We start from the raw sequence: 20,046 nt of genomic DNA on the forward strand, positions 1-20,046 counted from the left end.
ATAAGAAGTTAAGCTCATTGCAATACATTTACTGTTAGATTGCAAAGATTGGTTCAAATGGCTCTGAGCACTTCTGAGATCATCAGTCCCCTAGAACTTAGAACTACTTAAACCTAACTCACCTAAGGACATCACACACACCCATGCCCGAGGCAGGATGCGAACCTGCGACCGTAGTGGTCGCGCGGTTCCAGACTGTAGCGCCTAGAACCGCTCGGCCACTCTGGCCACCGCAAAGATTGGTAGTAGCTGGAAAAGGGATGACATCTACTGTTAAGAACTATAGTCCCACTAGTTAAAAGGAAGACACTAAAGAAACATCACTTTCGGTACTCAATCTTTTATATAGACAGTTTATAAATCAGAGGTATTCATCGATAAACGGGAAAATATTGTTTTTGCCCATCCCTAGGGGCTGAAAATGGCTCAGCTTTGTGGAGGTATTCAAATTAAACGATAATATACAGGTAAGAGAAAAATAAAATTCCCTGTGGTGGTGGAGGGCTCCGTCTTCTGTTGTTATATCACATACACCATCACATTTTGCAATTATTGATATCAGAAATGACTGAACTGGTCAAGCCTGACAAATGAGAAGTGTTCTGACTGTACTCTTTTCTTTTGTAATATATTAGAAATTAAGTTGTCATTCTTCGTGAAAGATTGCTAATTTGGCCTTTGTACTCTGTAGAATACCTCAGCTTTTTTATCCAATCACTGTAGTGACAAAATGCAATATAAATAATAACGACGCAAAATTGTATCACGATAGTAAACTAAAAGTAATATTTATATTTATCTCCATGTGTGTTTTGTCCCTTTACCAATTCCATGCGTCCTACGATGGTCAGCTTGTAACAACATTTGAGCACTCGGGAGAACATTAAGGAATCATCAGTGGAGCCAACCAACGCATTTTGTTTCAATTTACTGCAAAAATTTGGCTTCATGTCTCTAGAACTACTTTCTGGTAATCATGTCTCTTTCATACTGACACGAAATCACGTCCAGTGAATGACTATGAGTAAATCTAATGAGCGGTGAGCGGTGGAGACTACAAAACAGCAGGTCCAAAGAATACTGAATACAGGAAAGACCATTTAATGAAACTTCCACTGAGATTTACTTGTAAAAACTTTCCTTCAAAAATCCTCCATCGTTAGATTATAGTAAAGTCAGTAGAAGCACTTCACAGGCCTTCACGGGCACATTACAAACAGTTCAAGAAGTTCAGCATGGTTACGGTAGCGATACAGTACACGGTATTTCCAAGTTGCGTGTTGATAGGCACTCTTATTTACAAACTACCACGAGAAGTATCCAGCGTTCAAAGACATGGAAGCTATAACAGAATTAAACTTTTACAGTTCATTCTTAGAAACACTGGGCTAAATTAACTTCTAGGAGACCACACGGCAGTCCACTTTTGTAATTTTTTTATATTTATGGTTCGTTAATTCAGAACTCAAATATCAACTCGTAATGCATTTCCCCGCAATACTAATATGCTGGAGAAAATCATTCTCTAAGTCTTCCGAGCGTCTTTAATTCACTGAAGCTAGAACGATTTTCCGTAGCCCACTTGGCCCTGTGTCAGAATGCTCGCCTGCCGCAAGGGTGGTCCAGGTACGTACGACTCCTGGCTGACATTTTTAAACCCAGATGCATGTTCTTCGAGCATTTCCGTGAACTGTAAACTTCATAAAGACGAAAACATTACAAATTGTTTATTTCCAACAAAGTTTAACCCTAGGACACTAAAGGAGGAATGCGTTGTTATTGCTAAACCATAGTAAATTTTAATACTTTACATTTTATTGAAGGACGTCATAATTTATGATTTATGCGGTAGTTAATTACAATTATAAGATCAGTGGTATGTCACACTCAACATAAGTACAAAATGCCCTGTTTTACACCCTATACTTTCGATACCGGAACCGGCGGGAACTGCGTATTGGTACCAACTTCAATCCCAAGTTTTACGAGGGTTTAGCAATATAGGGTTAGCAATCGTTTGCAAGGTATCGGTAATTAAGAACTTTTATTTGCAATTAAAACGAATTTTGTGTGCAATATGTAATTATAATAAGAAATGACAATTGTATGTTAGTCTGGCCCACCCACTTGGCAACCGAGCATTCTGTCACTGAGCAATACGGCATATCAGAAAGCAGTTCTAGCTTTAGCAAGTTATACACGCTAGGAGAACTATGAATTACTCAAGAATTATTGAGAGTTGCATCGAAATGCTTTTAGTGACATATTTGAGTCCTGAACTTCACGTACCGTAAGTATAAACATAAAAATCGGTCTCTGTCAGTGACTGCTATCCCATACTATGCTAATTACTATTATTACAGGTATTGGGTGCCGTGTACCTGCTGTTTTGTGTTGTCTTTCAGGCACGCTCGTATAATAGATTACTGCAGCTGAATTGCCACTTTGATTGTGAAACAATATTAGATAGACGTCGACCAAACACAGATTGAAATTCCGACTACAGTATAGGAAGTAAGTTCACGAAACTGTTCTAAAACTGATTCAATCCGGAATACATTTCAGCATTTCAAAGACAAAGGGACAAAAATAAGAACACTAAGTGAAGTGGGTGGTTGGGTGGTTGGTTGGTTGGTTGGTTGGTTGCTTTAAAAGGGGGGGGGGGGAGGGACGGAGGGAGGGACAAATCCGAGAGGTCATCGATCCCTTGTTCCCGGTAAAATGGAAACGATCGTACGGCACTATTGGCCGGGAGTCCCCATTCGGAGAATTCGGCCACCGTATTGCAAGTCTTTACTCGACGCCACTTCGGCGACTTGCGAATCAATGAGGGTGAAAATGGACACACAACACCCAGTCCCTGTCGGGAATCGAACCGGGGCCCCTTGCGTAGTAGGCGATAACGCTACCGCTACGCTACATAACTAAACTGATAGACAAAGACGCACACTACACCGAGAAAGCCTACTTATAAAGTTTCAAAAATAAGCTTTGAATGATACTAGGGATATGCGACAACCCTCTACTCATCGCTCCCGTAGGGATCTTGAGGACAAGCTTAGCTTAATTGCAGAGAAGAGCCACTTAAGGATTCCTGCGCGCCATACGTGGATGGGACGGAAGAAAGCCCTAATAACTGGGACAGTGGTAAGTACCCTCTCCCAAGCGCTTCAGTGAATTGTAAAGTGAGGATGTAGATGCAGATCAACAATCAGTATCTCTTGGCATGAAAAACCTGTAAGATATCCTGATGTCCCACGTGGGATGGTCAGTATTCAGAGATGACAGAAGCTATCATTAGAAGCAAAAAAGCGTTACACGTGGCCTCTAACGCGCATACCTGATAAGAGCGCTTATTCAATGGAAGCGTGTATTTGAATAGTGAAGATGAACAATTGTTCACTGCTCTTAAGCTATGCATTTTGGAGCTCATGTTTACCACACTTTTTGCTTCGAATGATCGTTCCTGTTACATCCGTGAATAGTGACCAGCCCTCCTGGGACACACTACATTTCATTATTTAATTATTTAGTTATTTGCATTACTGATTTGAAATCAGTCACCTAGTCAACAGAATTATTTACATGATTTTCATTGTTAGTCTACAGGTACTTTCAGATTGCATCTGCAACGTCTTCCTTCTCTGCATATTCTACGTGTAATTTAAGAAGCAACCAAGCGAGACATTAAATAATGCGATTTGATCGTGTACTGTTTCTAATCCTAAAATTGGCTTTTCTGGGAAACTTTGGTAACTCAGCAAATTTGCGATTAGGATAATCTAACATACTTGTTCGAACGAGACAGCTTCTCAAATTCTATTAACACGTGTGTACAAGTTTCCATTCAATTTAAGTTTGTCAAATCAAACTTAGCTGCCATTAAATTCTAGTTACAGACATTCGATCTACTGATACACAATAACTACATTGAGAATGAACTGCTTGGTACCTTTGTAAAACTGTTCTAGAGTGGTGAATCCTAAAGCTACACAGGGTCAGCAACAGTAGCAACTGTCGTACGACAGTTTGCATTGACTTTAAATTTCTCTCTGAAATGAAAGCGACCGTACACTAAAGTCTTGCAATAATGGAATTCTAAATTTTGGTAAATTCCAGGTCAAATCATTACGTACTTACGGGTTTCAATTCTTCAAGTTAACCTATTCTCTCTTTTGTTACATACATCAGCCACCATTGAACAAGAGTCAATTGATGCTGTGCAATAGAAATTTGTAGACATACCTCCTGTAAACTGTAAGAGCTAACTTAATACCTGCATTCCACTTCCCACAGGTTGGAACGTATTCGGTTCCAGTTTTTTCAAAATAACTACCTACACGTACCTGAAGCAGTGGCTAACGTGCACTAGAACTATGCAATCATGTAAAAAATAAAAGCCTCCCAATATCTCCGTCATTTCACGTTACACGAGAAGGCCTGTAACAACCATCTAGTATCATAAGAATTATGAAAAATCCGCCTCGATTGCGCAAACACCAGGTAGTTCGTGCAATCGAGGCGGGTTTTTCATAATTATTTCGATATTTACGATTGCTGACGCGCTGCAATGCTGAAAGTTCTTAGTATCATAAGCATTGTCCATGAAATAGCCATATGTGTATGACGCCTAGTTTGCAGTGTCTGCGGCTGTTAGTAATGCCAGGAAAAGCATATAGAAAAATAGGAACGTACCAACACACCGTCTGTCAGATGCTAATATGTCTGTGAGGATGCCTTTGAATTTTGTGTGGAACCACAATTCTCACACACGCCCTGAATGCATTTAACTAACTATTATACCTGCAAGACGTAAAAGTGAAAACGAAAATGTCAGCTATAACCATGACAAAACAGGTGGGTATCACATTTATCGCAACATTTTCGAGGAACCTGCTAATCTACGGAGAAAATTAAGAATTTAATGCCTCATCCGGACATTACGCAAAACATTATTCGAAAGAAATGTACAAAGTGTAGTAAGCGGTCATGTAGACTACCGTTGGTCAGATACGAGAAGTAAAACTACCGTCATATTATGATGACCTGTCCCTATTACATAAACACAACGTCGTTTAAGTAACAAACATCAACGATCATCTAGGTTTGATATACTCTCATTTTAAATATAACTAGCAACATCCAATAATTTGCTTAAGAAACAACCATTATTATAAATGCTAAGTTATTTCCAAGAAATTGTTGCAGAGTGAATAAAAAGGCGAAAGCTACAATTTATATATGGAGATTTAATTGAAGGAAATTTATTTTCTTCCAAGAACGTATATCAAGCAAAGCGAAAACAAAGTCCCTAACCAAGAAGAATAGGGGCAAGAAAGTACATGCATACGAGTTAATACTTTTCGACTGACTGATTAGTGTAAATGCTTCCCGGTGGAAACCACACCAATGTGGCGCTGGTGTAGCAAGCAGCTGTACGGTAGCGCCGCCGTTTACTCATATTATTAAAGTACGTACTGTGTTTAGATGAATCCACCTCTATACATCTAGATGCTCAACAAATTTTGCTGGTACTTACTTTGAAAATATATTAGCGGATAAAACTGCTACGCGTAAAGTTAACAGCAGGTGGGTGCATCATAGAGTCGCGCCCTCTACCGTTGAATGCACAATGACGTGGACCTGAATTCTATAAATTCCCGCCTCAGCCAAACCGGAATGTAGTCTTGTGGTGGTGCTCATCATTATTTCTGTGAAGGTAAGTAGGTAGTTCGGGATTCAGAACTACGTAGTATTTACTGCTGGTAATTGTATTGTCTATTGTTTGAGGTGACCTGTGTTCTAGTTAACAGTCGTAACAGGCAATATGCCGGAACCAGTTGTTGTCAAACGTGAAGAAAGCAAGTCAGCATCAGCCGACAGCTGTGAGCAGCCAGTACCTGCTAGTGTACCGGTCCAGCCTCCTGCAACGGTGGAGACGCCAGAGCACCTCTCCAGGACAGCTGAGTTGTTGAAACAATGGCCAGCAGTAGTACTCGCCATCCAGAAAAGCAAAGACGCCTATTGCTCAGTGAAGCATAAGTCTGGTATCATCAGCTGGTCCCTGAACTTGACCGAAAAAGCTGTCTGTTCGGTTCTCACTTTTGTAGGAAGTAAAGCGAGCAGCTTGCGCCCGGTTATTCAGTATGCAGACAAGGCTGTCAGCGAAGGTGTAGTAGTAATAGAGAAGAAATTTCCTGCAGTAAGGGAGTCGCCGGAAAAGGTACTTACTAGTAAACGTAGACCACCAAGTTGTAACGTGAGAACTGTATAACAAATACTTCTAACTTACAGATCTACGATGCCATAATGCAGCAGTTAACGAAGATAGTGCGCCCTGCAATAGATAAAACCGAAGCTATAAGTGAAATTGGTAGAAAGAAACTCGACCGGGTAGCTAAGACGATGACTACGAAATACCACAGTTTCATTAGGAGTGTGGACAGCTGGATGGACAAACTAGAGAAAAATCTGAATGGGGCAGATTTCCAGGCAGCACCTGGTGAGTAAATGAGCGGATAGTAACAAATCACTATGTCTCTATCAGCATTAAAATTAGCATTTCACAGAGATAGATAAGTTTATCATAATTCCTAACTTTTACCCATTCATTTTTCATTTATAGAAAATGAATCTAAACATTAGCTTTCAAGAAAGTTGTATATAATCTTATGTATCAAAATTTGACTTCTTTGTACGCGACTTCTTTTTCAGTGGCGAACACAGTAGTACCAATTTTCTTTTGGGAACGTTACTTATCTAAACTTGACTTAGACGTGTTGGGTGTTAAGTGACTAAACATCCCATTTACACTGAATTCCACGACAAATTTGCACACGCGTGTGCAGCCACTCCTACAACAAATGTCTGTTAAAATAGTAATTCTCAAGTTGAAGCCCTCATACCGTCTCTTAACGACATAATGTTAACATGCATTACGTTTAGTGATGCACGAAGATAAGCAAATACTTCGTTACACTACAAATAAAACTTCATAAAGTTAATATAAACATAGATCCGCAAGTATTAGTTAAAGCCAATAAAATTTGCCTGAAATTCAGCAACTCCGCTAATATGAAGCCATCGCAAAACTGAAAGACGTTAAAGTAAAACAATTTGCGTTTGTTATTGGTTTGGTGAATCTAATAACATATCCCAGACGTGTATCTGCAGTAGTTCTTTCCAAAAACGTCCAGAGAAGCAGAGTTGATTATACATATAAATCTCTTTACTTTACATTAAGAGTGTAATGACATTTGTCATTGTTGGCGACCATGAGTAGTTTGTTTCCTGACCTGGAAACTAGTTTACTGTATTCAATGAAAAAACAAATTTAAGTGGAAACATTCCACTTCCTAATTCAGGAAATAGGGATGCCTTTCAAAATTACGACAGAGAAATACAGATGTGCCCATTTATAGCAAATGGGAAGTTAATGATATGACTTAAGGAAGATAACGCAAGTTAACGAAACTTGCATTCCGAATGGACGAACAATTAATGGAGTATTTAGAATGATACGGAAGACAGGTTATCTACTGCAAATGTCTAAGACATATTTCGTTTTTCACCAGACCAACAAAATGGCTTTAACCTTGTACAGTTTTGCGATGGCTTCATAGCAACGAAGTTGCTACATTTCAGGCAAAATCTTTCATTAGCAGTAACTCCGTAAAATAACATTTGCGGACCTTATGTTAATATGGACTGGCTTTAGTTTTACTTGTAGCATAACATGCTCCAATATTTGCATATGTTAGTCAGTGTTCAAGCCAGACGTCAGCGACTACGCATTATTAATCAGTGCCTAATGTCATACCCACATACTAAACTTGGAATTGATAAAGTTTCGTTACAGTAATGACAACGATAGGTTGTATGTGCTGGTAACTGGATCTAACTCGTTTGCAGCTTGTCACAACGAACGTCTTTGCGTTCAGTAAGCATGGCGTTCAAAACATGTCTGCTTTCAACATTGTTCAAATTACAACAGTCCTGGCAACTGAACACTGCCTGGACGCTGCAAGGAGGCCATGTTATTTGACCTATCCGCTTGTTCAGGTGCGGAGGCGGCTGTGGCAGAGCCGGCGGCCGAGGCGCCAGCCGAGACACCCAACCCAACCCCCGCGGGCAGCGCGACGCCGGCGCCCCCTGCGGGCCGCGTGCGGCAGGCGCTGCGGCTGGGCGCTCGCGTCACCACGGCGCTGGCCGCCTTCCAGGTGGGAGCAGCCTTCTGGCTGCTGTCGCGGGCGCCGCTCGTCGGCCGCTTCTTCAGAGAGGCTCCAGTGCCTGCCTCTTCGGAGTCTTCGTCCTCCAGCGGCGCGCCACTCGCCACGCTCCCGACCCTAACGGTCTCGGAGGCGGAGCAGCCCCCGCTGTCCACGGACTCGCAGCATCCGGAGCAGTGACCGCAAGACTGCTTTCCGTAATTCGAAGCTTTCGTTAAATGTACATAGTTTACATAGCTGCTCTTTCAAGTTATTTATTGGTGGAATAAAACGAAATTATTCGCATCTGGGTGTACGTTAATTTAAACCCATATAATGTAAAATATTTTCTCAAACGAATCTTACGTATTAAAAATGCAGTTAAGTTACCATTGGGTTAATGGTAGTACTTTATACTGTAAGCTTGTCTTAACAATATAACTGTGTTGAACTAAAACATGAGTAACAATTAGAGGTTCACAATCTATGTGAATCTTTCAAGCAACAGGGGTTAGGCAAAATGTGAAAACCTGTACTTCGAAATGATTCCCTAGTAAGGGGTTAGTCCTCCATTTAGAGCACTACAGCTGCTATTCTTCGTGGCTTACTGGCATATAAAGATTATAACGTCTCCAATGTAACGTTATACCACTCTTCGATCAAAATCTCTAACTCCTGTAATGACAAGAGGGGGCAGAGATCTGCACTGCAGTCTGCGCTCAAATACAGCCCGCGAGAGTTCGATAATGATAGTCGAGGGACTGTGCTGGCCAGGGAAGGCATTGCAATTCAGTTGCATCATCATACCACGGTTGTACTGTCATGGCTGTCTGAATTTGTGCATTATCGTTGTGAAATAACGTAATTGTTAGAAACAATTGAATCATGGAGTGCACATGATAACCTACAATGTTTACCTAACACGCCCTTTGCCAATAATGGAACAGCAGAATCACATGATCTGACGGCAGACACCATCAGGCTTCAACCTCCATGCTTAACCGTTCGAATCGAGCAATCGGTATTGTAGGCGTCTTTTGGGGGTCCAGAGACGCAAACCTAGCCCGATGTTGGAAATAACGGAAACATTGACTCCACCTATCAGCCGCCCAGGATTTATACTCCGGACACCTTGTTTCACGCTTCTTTCCGTTGGTTGTCACTAATGGTTTAGGTATAGCAGCTCGTCCACGAATATTCGCTTTATGGAGTTTCCATCGGACAGTGTCGATAGGTACTGGGTCCTTAAGATAGCTGTTCGGCTCTGTCACTTTCAACACCGTAGTTTTGTGTTGACACAACTTGTCAGCTATGTGCCTTCCGGTATTCATGCATCTGTGGAGCAGTAGGAACTGTAACGTAAAGTAGTAACTGACTACATGAAATGTATTCAAAGTTCGGAATACAACCATCCGTCCTATAATAGGATGAACTGAATGTGTCAAACAGTGCACCCAATTCGGAATACTTGATTTGCGTGAGCTGTTGTCATAACAGCTTTGGTTATACGTGCAAGATTAAGAACAGTGCAATGGACATTCAGGTAGGCATCAATGTCCAGAGAAACAGTGCATCTTTCTTCTTAACACACACTGCAATCCACCCATACCAAGCAGCGACTGTTAGAAGTCTTCCCTGTGCAGACATTACATGTGTATGCAAGTATAGATTGCGACGTAGGAACTAAGACATACGGAATGTTGGTTTCAATATTTGCAACTGCGAAGACATTTTTTTCCCTAACAAATACAGCGGTGTTAGATTTAATTTAGGTATCAAACAACGAAAACGCTTACCTATAGTGCATAAAGGCTGTAGCTGAAAAAAGAGCCAAAGTTGCTACCGCTTAATCTGGAGAAGTTTGATAGTAAGTAGACAACACAACGAACTCGAGTAAGGAGTTGGCACTGTTACAGAAGTTTGTTTTTATTAGATGCGTAACAGACTTGCCTTTTTTGTTACGATAAGGGGTTATAAGATTTTAAAAAATTCAGACTACGCAGTTAATTTAAATCTGAATATCAAATAGGAAAGCAGGGCGTCGGAAAACTGTGCTTTGCTCAAAATTCTTGAACACGTGACAATACCCAATGTACGGGTACCGTAGCGTGAGAACTCTTGAAACTTTCAGCTTAATCTGCTGTCATACAAGCAACTTCTGTTTTCAAGTCCCATTCATAGAAAAATACACTCCTGGAAATTGAAATAAGAACACCGTGAATTCATTGTCCCAGGAAGGGGAAACTTTATTGACACATTCCTGGGGTCAGATACATCACATGATCACACTGACAGAACCACAGGCACATAGACACAGGCAACAGAGCATGCACAATGTCGGCACTAGTACAGTGTATATCCACCTTTCGCAGCAATGCAGGCTGCTATTCTCCCATGGAGACGATCGTAGAGATGCTGGATGTAGTCCTGTGGAACGGCTTGCCATGCCATTTCCACCTGGCGCCTCAGTTGGACCAGCGTTCGTGCTGGACGTGCAGACCGCGTGAGACGACGCTTCATCCAGTCCCAAACATGCTCAATGGGGGACAGATCCGGAGATCTTGCTGGCCAGGGTAGTTGACTTACACCTTCTAGAGCACGTTGGGTGGCACGGGATACATGCGGACGTGCATTGTCCTGTTGGAACAGCAAGTTCCCTTGCCGGTCTAGGAATGGTAGAACGATGGGTTCGATGACGGTTTGGATGTACCGTGCACTATTCATTGTCCCCTCGACGATCACCAGTGGTGTACGGCCAGTGTAGGAGATCGCTCCCCACACCATGATGCCGGGTGTTGGCCCTGTGTGCCTCGGTCGTATGCAGTCCTGATTGTGGCGCTCACCTGCACGGCGCCAAACACGCATACGACCATCATTGGCACCAAGGCAGAAGCGACTCTCATCGCTGAAGACGACACGTCTCCATTCGTCCCTCCATTCACGCCTGTCGCGACACCACTGGAGGCGGGCTGCACGATGTTGGGGCGTGAGCGGAAGACGGCCTAACGGTGTGCGGGACCGTAGCCCAGCTTCATGGAGACGGTTGCGAATGGTCCTCGCCGATACCCCAGGAGCAACAGTGTCCCTAATTTGCTGGGAAGTGGCGGTGCGGTCCCCTACGGCACTGCGTAGGATCCTACGGTCTTGGCGTGCATCCGTGCGTCGCTGCGGTCCGGTCCCAGGTCGACGGGCACGTGCACCTTCCGCCGACCACTGGCGACAACATCGATGTACTGTGGAGACCTCACGCCCCACGTGTTGAGCAATTCGGCAGTACGTCCACCCGGCCTCCCGCATGCCCACTATACGCCCTCGCTCAAAGTCCGTCAACTGCACATACGGTTCACGTCCACGCTGTCGCGGCATGCTACCAGTGTTAAAGACTGCGATGGAGCTCCGTATGCCACGGCAAACTGGCTGACACTGACGGCGGCGGTGCACAAATGCTGCGCAGCTAGCGCCATTCGACGGCCAACACCGCGGTTCCTGGTGTGTCCGCTGTGCCGTGCGTGTGATCATTGCTTGTACAGCCCTCTCGCAGTGTCCGGAGCAAGTATGGTGGGTCTGACACACCGGTGTCAATGTGTTCTTTTTTCCACTTCCAGGAGTGTACAAATTTAAGAAAGATGTCAAATTCATCTCTGGATAGCTTTCAGCGACAAGCAGAATGTAGTTTCCCGGTTGAATAAAACTGTTTCACTTCACTGACACTACCCTACCATAGTTATTTTGTAACTATAACTACTTAACCGAAACAAGAAGGCTAGCAGTAAGCACTACTTGTGGATGTTTTACTGACTCGTTGCAGAAGGTAGTGTCGTTTGGGGGGCAGAGGGAGCAACGACGAACAGCACGTAGACTGCCTTATTGGATGGAACACTAAGGCTCTGACTCGCACGCTTAATAACACGTAGAGGCCAACAGGAATATATTTATTTGCAACAGCAAAACCACGTTCCACGAGGTCATAGGAAAGATTCCCCCCTCCCCCTTGGAACAAGCAAGCGGAACACCTGCAAAGAGAATATCAAATAACGGTCAACCCTGCCCTTTGAGAATGGACCCTACAATCTGTTAATTAATCGCGTTAAGAAAACATTGCGGAAACTTCAGTAGAACAGGATCCCTCGTTTGAAAACTAGATGAAGACGTCCTGAAAGAGGAACTGCGGACAGTAATCATAAATTTTTTTAGACGATTCAGTCGTCTATAATGACACACTGTCTGAAAGAAGCTGCATAAATATTAAGTCAGATCTTGATAAGATTACGAAGTGGTACAAAGATTGGTAACTTGCTTTAAATGTTCAGAAACGTAAGAATGCCCACTTCACAAAACGAACAAAAAGAAAACGTAGCATCCTATGAATGTACTATTAGTGAGCCACAGCTGAAATTGGCCAGCTCATACCTGAGAATAACTCTTTGTGCAGGCAAATGAAATGGAATGAGGACAGGCTCAGTCGTGGTTATCGCAGGTGGTAAACTTTGTTATATTATTATAACACTGGAGAAATGCAGTTCTTCTAAGAGTTGCGACGCATCCCAAGATATTAACTGTGTGGGACCCCTACCAAATAGGACTAACATGGGATATTGAACTTACACAGAGAACCTTTCTGGTGAAGGTTCGTATCACCATAATTGTTAGCTTATCTTTGAGGAATACTGTTTCCGCCACTGACACTGCCACTAGCACTACAATCTTGAAAACTACTAATCGCGTTATAGGCTATAAAGCCGTTTTTTTTTTCATCCAGTATGCTACGCAATGTAACTTCAGTTGAACAGTCAAATGAATATTCATGTTTCTGACTAATAAAATCCACCAAATCTGCGAAAGTGTCATCATACTGTCCTACTCTATCCCCAGTTAGATAACCCCTTCTTAGTTTGGATGCCACAAAATTTAAAACGTTTCAAATAGAAAAAGGCTTTTTTAATTTTTGCTGTGTATGTATGACAATACTGACACAGGTACACTACATCAACTACTTGCTGAGGTAACTGACTAGAGTGTTAACAACTCCACCCCTACAAGGCTGCAAGCGCTGTTACATTCCAACCAAGAGGAACAAAATCGCAGGACAAACAACCAGAATACACTTTCATTGATATTAAACGGCTCTATATAAAGTGTTTCATCTGTGTAATTTACAATCCCACAGTCCACCTAAAATTGGACAGCTTTCTAGCTTTGAATCTGCACTCAAGCAGTCAATCGTACGAACATGTAATTGTATTTGGAGACATCGACATAAATTTTTAAAACAAATGTTCTACTGCATCAAAATTGACGCGCATACTTTCAGTTTCTGCCTACTCACCATGCAGCACACTCTCATACGTTTATAGATATATTTGCAACCGAATCTTCAAATAGGGTAATTCACACCAATCAAATGTCTGTACCTAACTTTTCTGCTCAAGATGTAATGTTCATGACTTAAAGGTTGCAAAGCCCAAAGAAAACACAGGTTGCGACTTTTTACAGATATTAAGCGCATGAATTTGTCTGGGCTTCCAGTTGACGCCTATGATATTTCTTCGTAGACAACGTTAGGAAAGGAATTCGACATAGATAATGAATTATCTAACTTCACTAAGAGACAGGACATACAAACAGTATCCTGCCTCTGATAATCATTTCACCTACAGACAACTGCGCGATCGAATTAGTCAATTTGTGAGGAACGCAAAGCTCATGTTCATCCCACTCGCTAACTGACGACTTTCACAGGCCTGTCGCCCTGTGGAAAAAATCAAAGGACTGTGGAAATAGGCAAACCCAAACCTTCAGCTAAACCTTTAGTTTCTGTTGAGCATCTAAACGATTATTTCGCCACGCCGGTATCTTTGCTTAACCAACCCTCAAGGTCACAAACAATCGATTATTTAAAGTATAAGTGGATGGTACAAACCGAAAATGTTTTCTGCACATGGTAAGCCCTAACACGATTTTTCTTCTGTAAAGAACTGGGATTACTCTGGCTCATCATTTAGAATGGTCTAACACACATCTGCAGTCTGTAAGAAGGTGTCAGCATGACTTAACTTCCTATCAAGCTTAAAAAGCTCGTAAAGACTCTATAACTCCCTAGATTTGACTATGGTGATTCCATTCTTCATGGACTTCCGGACGGGAGCTCATGCAGGCTGGAACTGGCGATGAATGCTTGTGTACTACACTCCTGGAAATTGAAATAAGAACACCGTGAATTCATTGTCCCAGGAAGGGGAAACTTTATTGACACATTCCTGGGGTCAGATACATCACATGATCACACTGACAGAACCACAGGCACATAGACACAGGCAACAGAGCATGCACAATGTCGGCACTAGTACAGTGTATCCACCTTTCGCAGCAATGCAGGCTGCTATTCTCCCATGGAGACGATCGTAGAGATGCTGGATGTAGTCCTGTGGAACGGCTTGCCATGCCATTTCCACCTGGCGCCTCAGTTGGACCAGCGTTCGTGCTGGACGTGCAGACCGCGTGAGACGACGCTTCATCCAGTCCCAAACATGCTCAATGGGGGACAGATCCGGAGATCTTGCTGGCCAGGGTAGTTGACTTACACCTTCTAGAGCACGTTGGGTGGCACGGGATACATGCGGACGTGCATTGTCCTGTTGGAACAGCAAGTTCCCTTGCCGGTCTAGGAATGGTAGAACGATGGGTTCGATGACGGTTTGGATGTACCGTGCACTATTCAGTGTCCCCTCGACGATCACCAGTGGTGTACGGCCAGTGTAGGAGATCGCTCCCCACACCATGATGCCGGGTGTTGGCCCTGTGTGCCTCGGTCGTATGCAGTCCTGATTGTGGCGCTCACCTGCACGACGCCAAACACGCATACGACCATCATTGGCACCAAGGCAGAAGCGACTCTCATCCCTGAAGACGACACGTCTCCATTCGTCCCTCCATTCACGCCTGTCGCGACACCACTGGAGGCGGGCTGCACGATGTTGGGGCATGAGCGGAAGACGGCCTAACGGTGTGCGGGACCGTAGCCCAGCTTCATGGAGACGGTTGCGAATGGTCCTCGCCGATACCCCAGGAGCAACAGTGTCCCTAATTTGCTGGGAAGTGGCGGTGCGGTCCCCTACGGCACTGCGTAGGATCCTACGGTCTTGGCGTGCATCCGTGCGTCGCTGCGGTCCGGTCCCAGGTCGACGGGCACGTGCACCTTCCGCCGACCACTGGCGACAACATCGATGTACTGTGGAGACCTCACGCCCCACGTGTTGAGCAATTCGGCAGTACGTCCACCCGGCCTCCCGCATGCCCACTATACGCCCTCGCTCAAAGTCCGTCAACTGCACATACGGTTCACGTCCACGCTGTCGCGGCATGCTACCAGTGTTAAAGACTGCGATGGAGCTCCGTATGCCACGGCAAACTGGCTGACACTGACGGCGGCGGTGCACAAATGCTGCGCAGCTAGCGCCATTCGACGGCCAACACCGCGGTTCCTGGTGTGTCCGCTGTGCCGTGCGTGTGATCATTGCTTGTACAGCCCTCTCGCAGTGTCCGGAGCAAGTATGGTGGGTCTGACACACCGGTGTCAATGTGTTCTTTTTTCCATTTCCAGGAGTGTATACATTTGCGACGTACGCTTTTTGCACAATATCATATCCTCCTAGGAAAAATTTTCACAGCTACGCGCCGATAACCGTAGAGACTATCATATTCTGCGTCTGCTCTATCGTCTTCTCAGTCATTGAACTCCCTCTTATTTGTCCTGAACCATTATTCTATCTGAACAGCATGGCGGAAATACGCGTTGTCAAGAAAGGGAATTCTCAATACCAATGAATATCATAGGCCTTATTTTCTAAATAATTTTCTGTGCCAGGAATTTGACTTTGGAACAAACTTCCTCAAAATATCACAGAAATTAAATACCTTACAAACTTCAAAAGACAACTTATAGTCCACCTCCAATCACAATAGCCATCTCCCGTACAGTGTGTAACTCATTCTCGTGTCCCCCTCCCCCAGAACATTTCCCTACCCCTTGTCGGCAGATTTCTCGACATTCTGTCCTTTCTTAACTGCCACTGTCACTTCACCTCTTCCATTATCCATTCCTCTTCTGATAATACTAAACATTGCTTCAAGTGAGCTAAGATAATAGATATCATCCCAAATGCCCATTATTACTATTATAGCCCGTATCTGAGGTGAAACATGGGAACCAGTCCGGTATTCACCTAGTGGGATGTGGGGAGATACACTGACCCTTCGTTGTTAATTCCCCGGCCGGATTGAATCCGGGCCGCTGCATCTTCCTTCCCGAAGCGATCGCGTTAAAACACGCTCGGCTACCACGGCAGTTGTGCGTCACAAGTATTCTGCTTTGGTACTTGTTGAAACGCACGCTGCAAATTGTGGATGCTGCAATTTACACATGAAATACGTCAAATTCAAAATAGAACATTTGGTCAAAACAAAATTAACACTGTCAGTTTTAGACACACAGGAGTTTGCATTTTCCCCTTTCCTTTCGTGGCGGATGTGGTTGAATTCTCGTACCAGCATCTACTTAATGTATCTGGGAATTTATCAAGTGTGTTCGGGTACAAATGCATCTGACGTTGAAATTCGTCTGGGCATTAATTACTGTAACACTATCAACAAATAGAAGACTGAATTTCAAAACTTAATCATAAAAACGGTCACAGAAAAAGCCTATGCACCAGTTGTCCTGAAGCGATCGTAAAAAGAAACTACCGTCTGGAAGCATTTATCGAGTTCGTGATCAATTGCTGGTATTTGAAATTCAATATTCTTTCAAAACTTTAAAAATATGAGGTTGTCAATCGTGACATCTCATGTGGTTTTACATAAATTCAAATTCTGATACCTGTTTCTACTTCTGTTGCCTTAGCGATGTTTGGTTCTAATTGTACTTGTAAATTAAAAATTAAGAGCGCGTCAGTAAAATCGGGAAAATATATTAAAATGTACAAATTAGGAATCGGCCAAATCCCAGAAATAATGGGTCTCTAATAATTTTTTTCCACATTTGTTTCGGATGTCACACTCTTTAAAACAGTCCCTTCGCTATGTTGTGAAAATTTCGCCAAAACACTGCACCCAGTTACTAAACGAAGTTCTAATTGATCCGTCCGAAAGAACCGCCAGGTTCATTAAGGACTCTTTTGCAAAACACAAAAACCAACGCAGCTGTATATGCTAAGGTTGTCCGGGTCTCGCTATAAGTTTACAGGATATGGAAAGTGATTTTGTCTAATAATAATAAATGTTACACTAAATGCGAACATTTTTTACTACGTTTTACTGTGACTGTTCCCGGTTACGAATTAAACCAGTTCACTGTTGGCACTCACTTCATGACGCGTTTCAGCGGTTTAACCCTCCGTCATTCTGTATTAATACACGTATGTGTTGTTACGACTATTGGGTAATCTGCTACAATGTTTATTAACGACAAAACGTCGTTCAGTACATGGCTCATAGACCTAATAAAAATAGCCAGACCACTGTCTGGCGCCAGTGTAGCAGTCCCTTACTGAAATGCCACTTTACACTGAGTAAATTATGTAAAATACGTGATAAAACTTTGCTTGCATAGTGATTTAACAAATACAAATGTTAGGAACAAATGTGAAAAAGAAGTAAATGTTTCAGTTTATATTGGAGATTAAATTTATTCTATATTCTAGCCCAACTTAGTTAAAATAAAAATACGATGAAATTGTGGAAAAGTAGATAAAATTGTCCCATCCAAAGATAAAGGCGAAAATAACCGCCAAAGACAGAAGCAGGAAATGTGTCAGGGAATGACCAAGAAATGAGAGTGAAAAATTAGTGAATAATAAAGTGTCACTGCTAAACTACTTGAATCCACGACGTTCCGCATTTTCGCCACTAGTTGTCAGAAACGAACCCTACATTTTTCAATAGGTGTCTGAAACTTCATCTTTCTATGTCATAAAGAAAACTAGGAAACAAAACACATTACGGAGCTCATAGATAAGGAGTTGTGAAATACACATGTTTTGTTCAATTTCGTTGTTGCCTCTGATGCTGTTGTTGTGATCTTCATTCCAGAGACTGGTTTGATGCAGCTCTCTATGCTACTCTATCCTGTGCAAGCTTCTTCATCACCCAGTACCTACTGCAACCTACATCCTTCTGAATCTGCTCAGTGTATTCATCTCTTGCTCTCCCTCTACGATATTTACCCTCCATGCTGCCCTCCAATTCTAAGTTGGTGACCCCTTAATGCCTCAGGACGTGCCCTACCAACCGATCCCTTCTTCTAGTCAAGTTGCGCCACAAATTTCTCTTCTCCCCAATTCTAGTCAATATCTCCTCATTAGTTATGTGATCTACCCATCTAATCTTCAGCATTCTTATGTAACACCACATTTTGAAAGCTTCTATTCTCTTCTTGTCTAAACTATTTATCGGCAATGTTTCACTTCCATACATGACTACATTTCATACAAATATTTTCAGAAAAAGGCTTCCTAACACTTAAATCTATACTCGATGTCGGCGAATTTCTCTTCCTCGGAAACGTTTTCCTTGGCATTACCAGTCTACATTTTATATCCTCTCTACTTCGACCATCATCAGTTATTTAGCTTCCAGAATAGCAAAACTCATCTACTACGTCAAGTGTCTCATTTCTTGATCTAATTCCCTCAGCAACACCCGATTTAATTCGACGTCATTCCATTATCCTCGTTTTGCTTTTGTTGATGTTCATCTTATACCCTCCTTTCAAGACATTGTCCATTCCGTTCAACTGCTCTACCAGGTCCTTTGCTGTCTCTGACAGTATTACAATGTCATCGGCGAACCTCAAAGTTTTTATTTCTTCTCCATGGATTTTAATTCCTACTCCAAATTTTTCTTTTGTTTCCTTTACTGCTTGCTCAATATACAGATTGAATAACATCGGGGAGAGGCTACAACCCTGTCTTACTCCTTTCCCAACCACTGCTTCCCTTTCATGCCCCTCGACTCTTATAACTGCCATCTGGTTTCTGTACAAACTGTAAATAGCCTTTCGCTCCCTGTATTTTACCCCTGCCACCTTAAGAATTTGAAAGAGAGTATTCCAGTCGACATTGTCAAAAGCTTTCTCTAAGTCTACAAATGCTAGAAACGTACGTTTGCCTTTCCTTAATCTTGCTTCTAAGATAAGTCGTAGGGTCAGTATTACCGCACGTGTTCCAATATTTCTACGGAATTCAAACTGATCTTCCCCAAGGTCGGCTTCTAATAGTTTTTCCATTCATCTGTAAAGAATTCGTGTTAGTATTTTGCAGCCGTGACTCATTGAACTGATAGCTCGATAATTTTCACATCTGTCAATATCTGCTTTCTTTGGGCTTGGAATTATTATATTATTCTTGAAGGGTATTTAGCCTGTCTCATACATCTTGCTCACCAGATTGTAGAGTTTTGTAAGGGCTGGATCTCCGAAGGCCCTCAGCAGTTCTAATGGAATGTTGTCTACTCCTCCGGCCTTATTTCGAATTAGGTCTGTCAGTGTTCTCTGAAACTCTTCACGCAGTATCGTATCTCCCGTTTCATAGACCCTCTATATACTCCTTCCACCTTTCTGCTTTCCCTTCTTTGCTTAGAGCTGGTTTCCCATCTGAGCTCTTGATATTCATACAAGTGGTTCTATTTTCTCCAAAAGTCTCTTTAATTTTCCTATAGGCAGTATCTATCTTACCCCTAGTGATAATGCCTCTAAATCCTTACATTTGTCTTATAGCTTGCATAACCATTTTGCACTTCCTGTCGATTTCATTTTTGAAACGTTTGTACTCCTTTTTGCCTGCTT

At 42.7% G+C, this 20,046-nt stretch overlaps 2 protein-coding genes across 2 annotated transcripts in view; one reads left to right on the plus strand and one right to left on the minus strand.

Moving 5' to 3' along the window:
• Window positions 1–20,046, minus strand: part of LOC126191336 (E3 ubiquitin-protein ligase RNF103-like) — a 428,517-nt gene that overhangs the window by 127,887 nt on the left and 280,584 nt on the right. The window lies entirely within an intron of this gene.
• On the plus strand, window positions 5,681–8,408 carry LOC126115036 (uncharacterized). Its single transcript, XM_049915028.1, has 4 exons — window positions 5,681–5,719; window positions 5,807–6,223; window positions 6,295–6,502; window positions 8,062–8,408. Exons 2-4 carry the CDS (start codon window positions 5,828–5,830, stop codon window positions 8,406–8,408), a joined length of 951 nt encoding a protein of 316 aa, XP_049770985.1. The 5' UTR covers window positions 5,681–5,719; window positions 5,807–5,827.

This window comes from Schistocerca cancellata, chromosome 1 (assembly GCF_023864275.1).
Source record: "Schistocerca cancellata isolate TAMUIC-IGC-003103 chromosome 1, iqSchCanc2.1, whole genome shotgun sequence".
Classification (NCBI taxonomy): domain Eukaryota; kingdom Metazoa; phylum Arthropoda; class Insecta; order Orthoptera; family Acrididae; genus Schistocerca; species Schistocerca cancellata.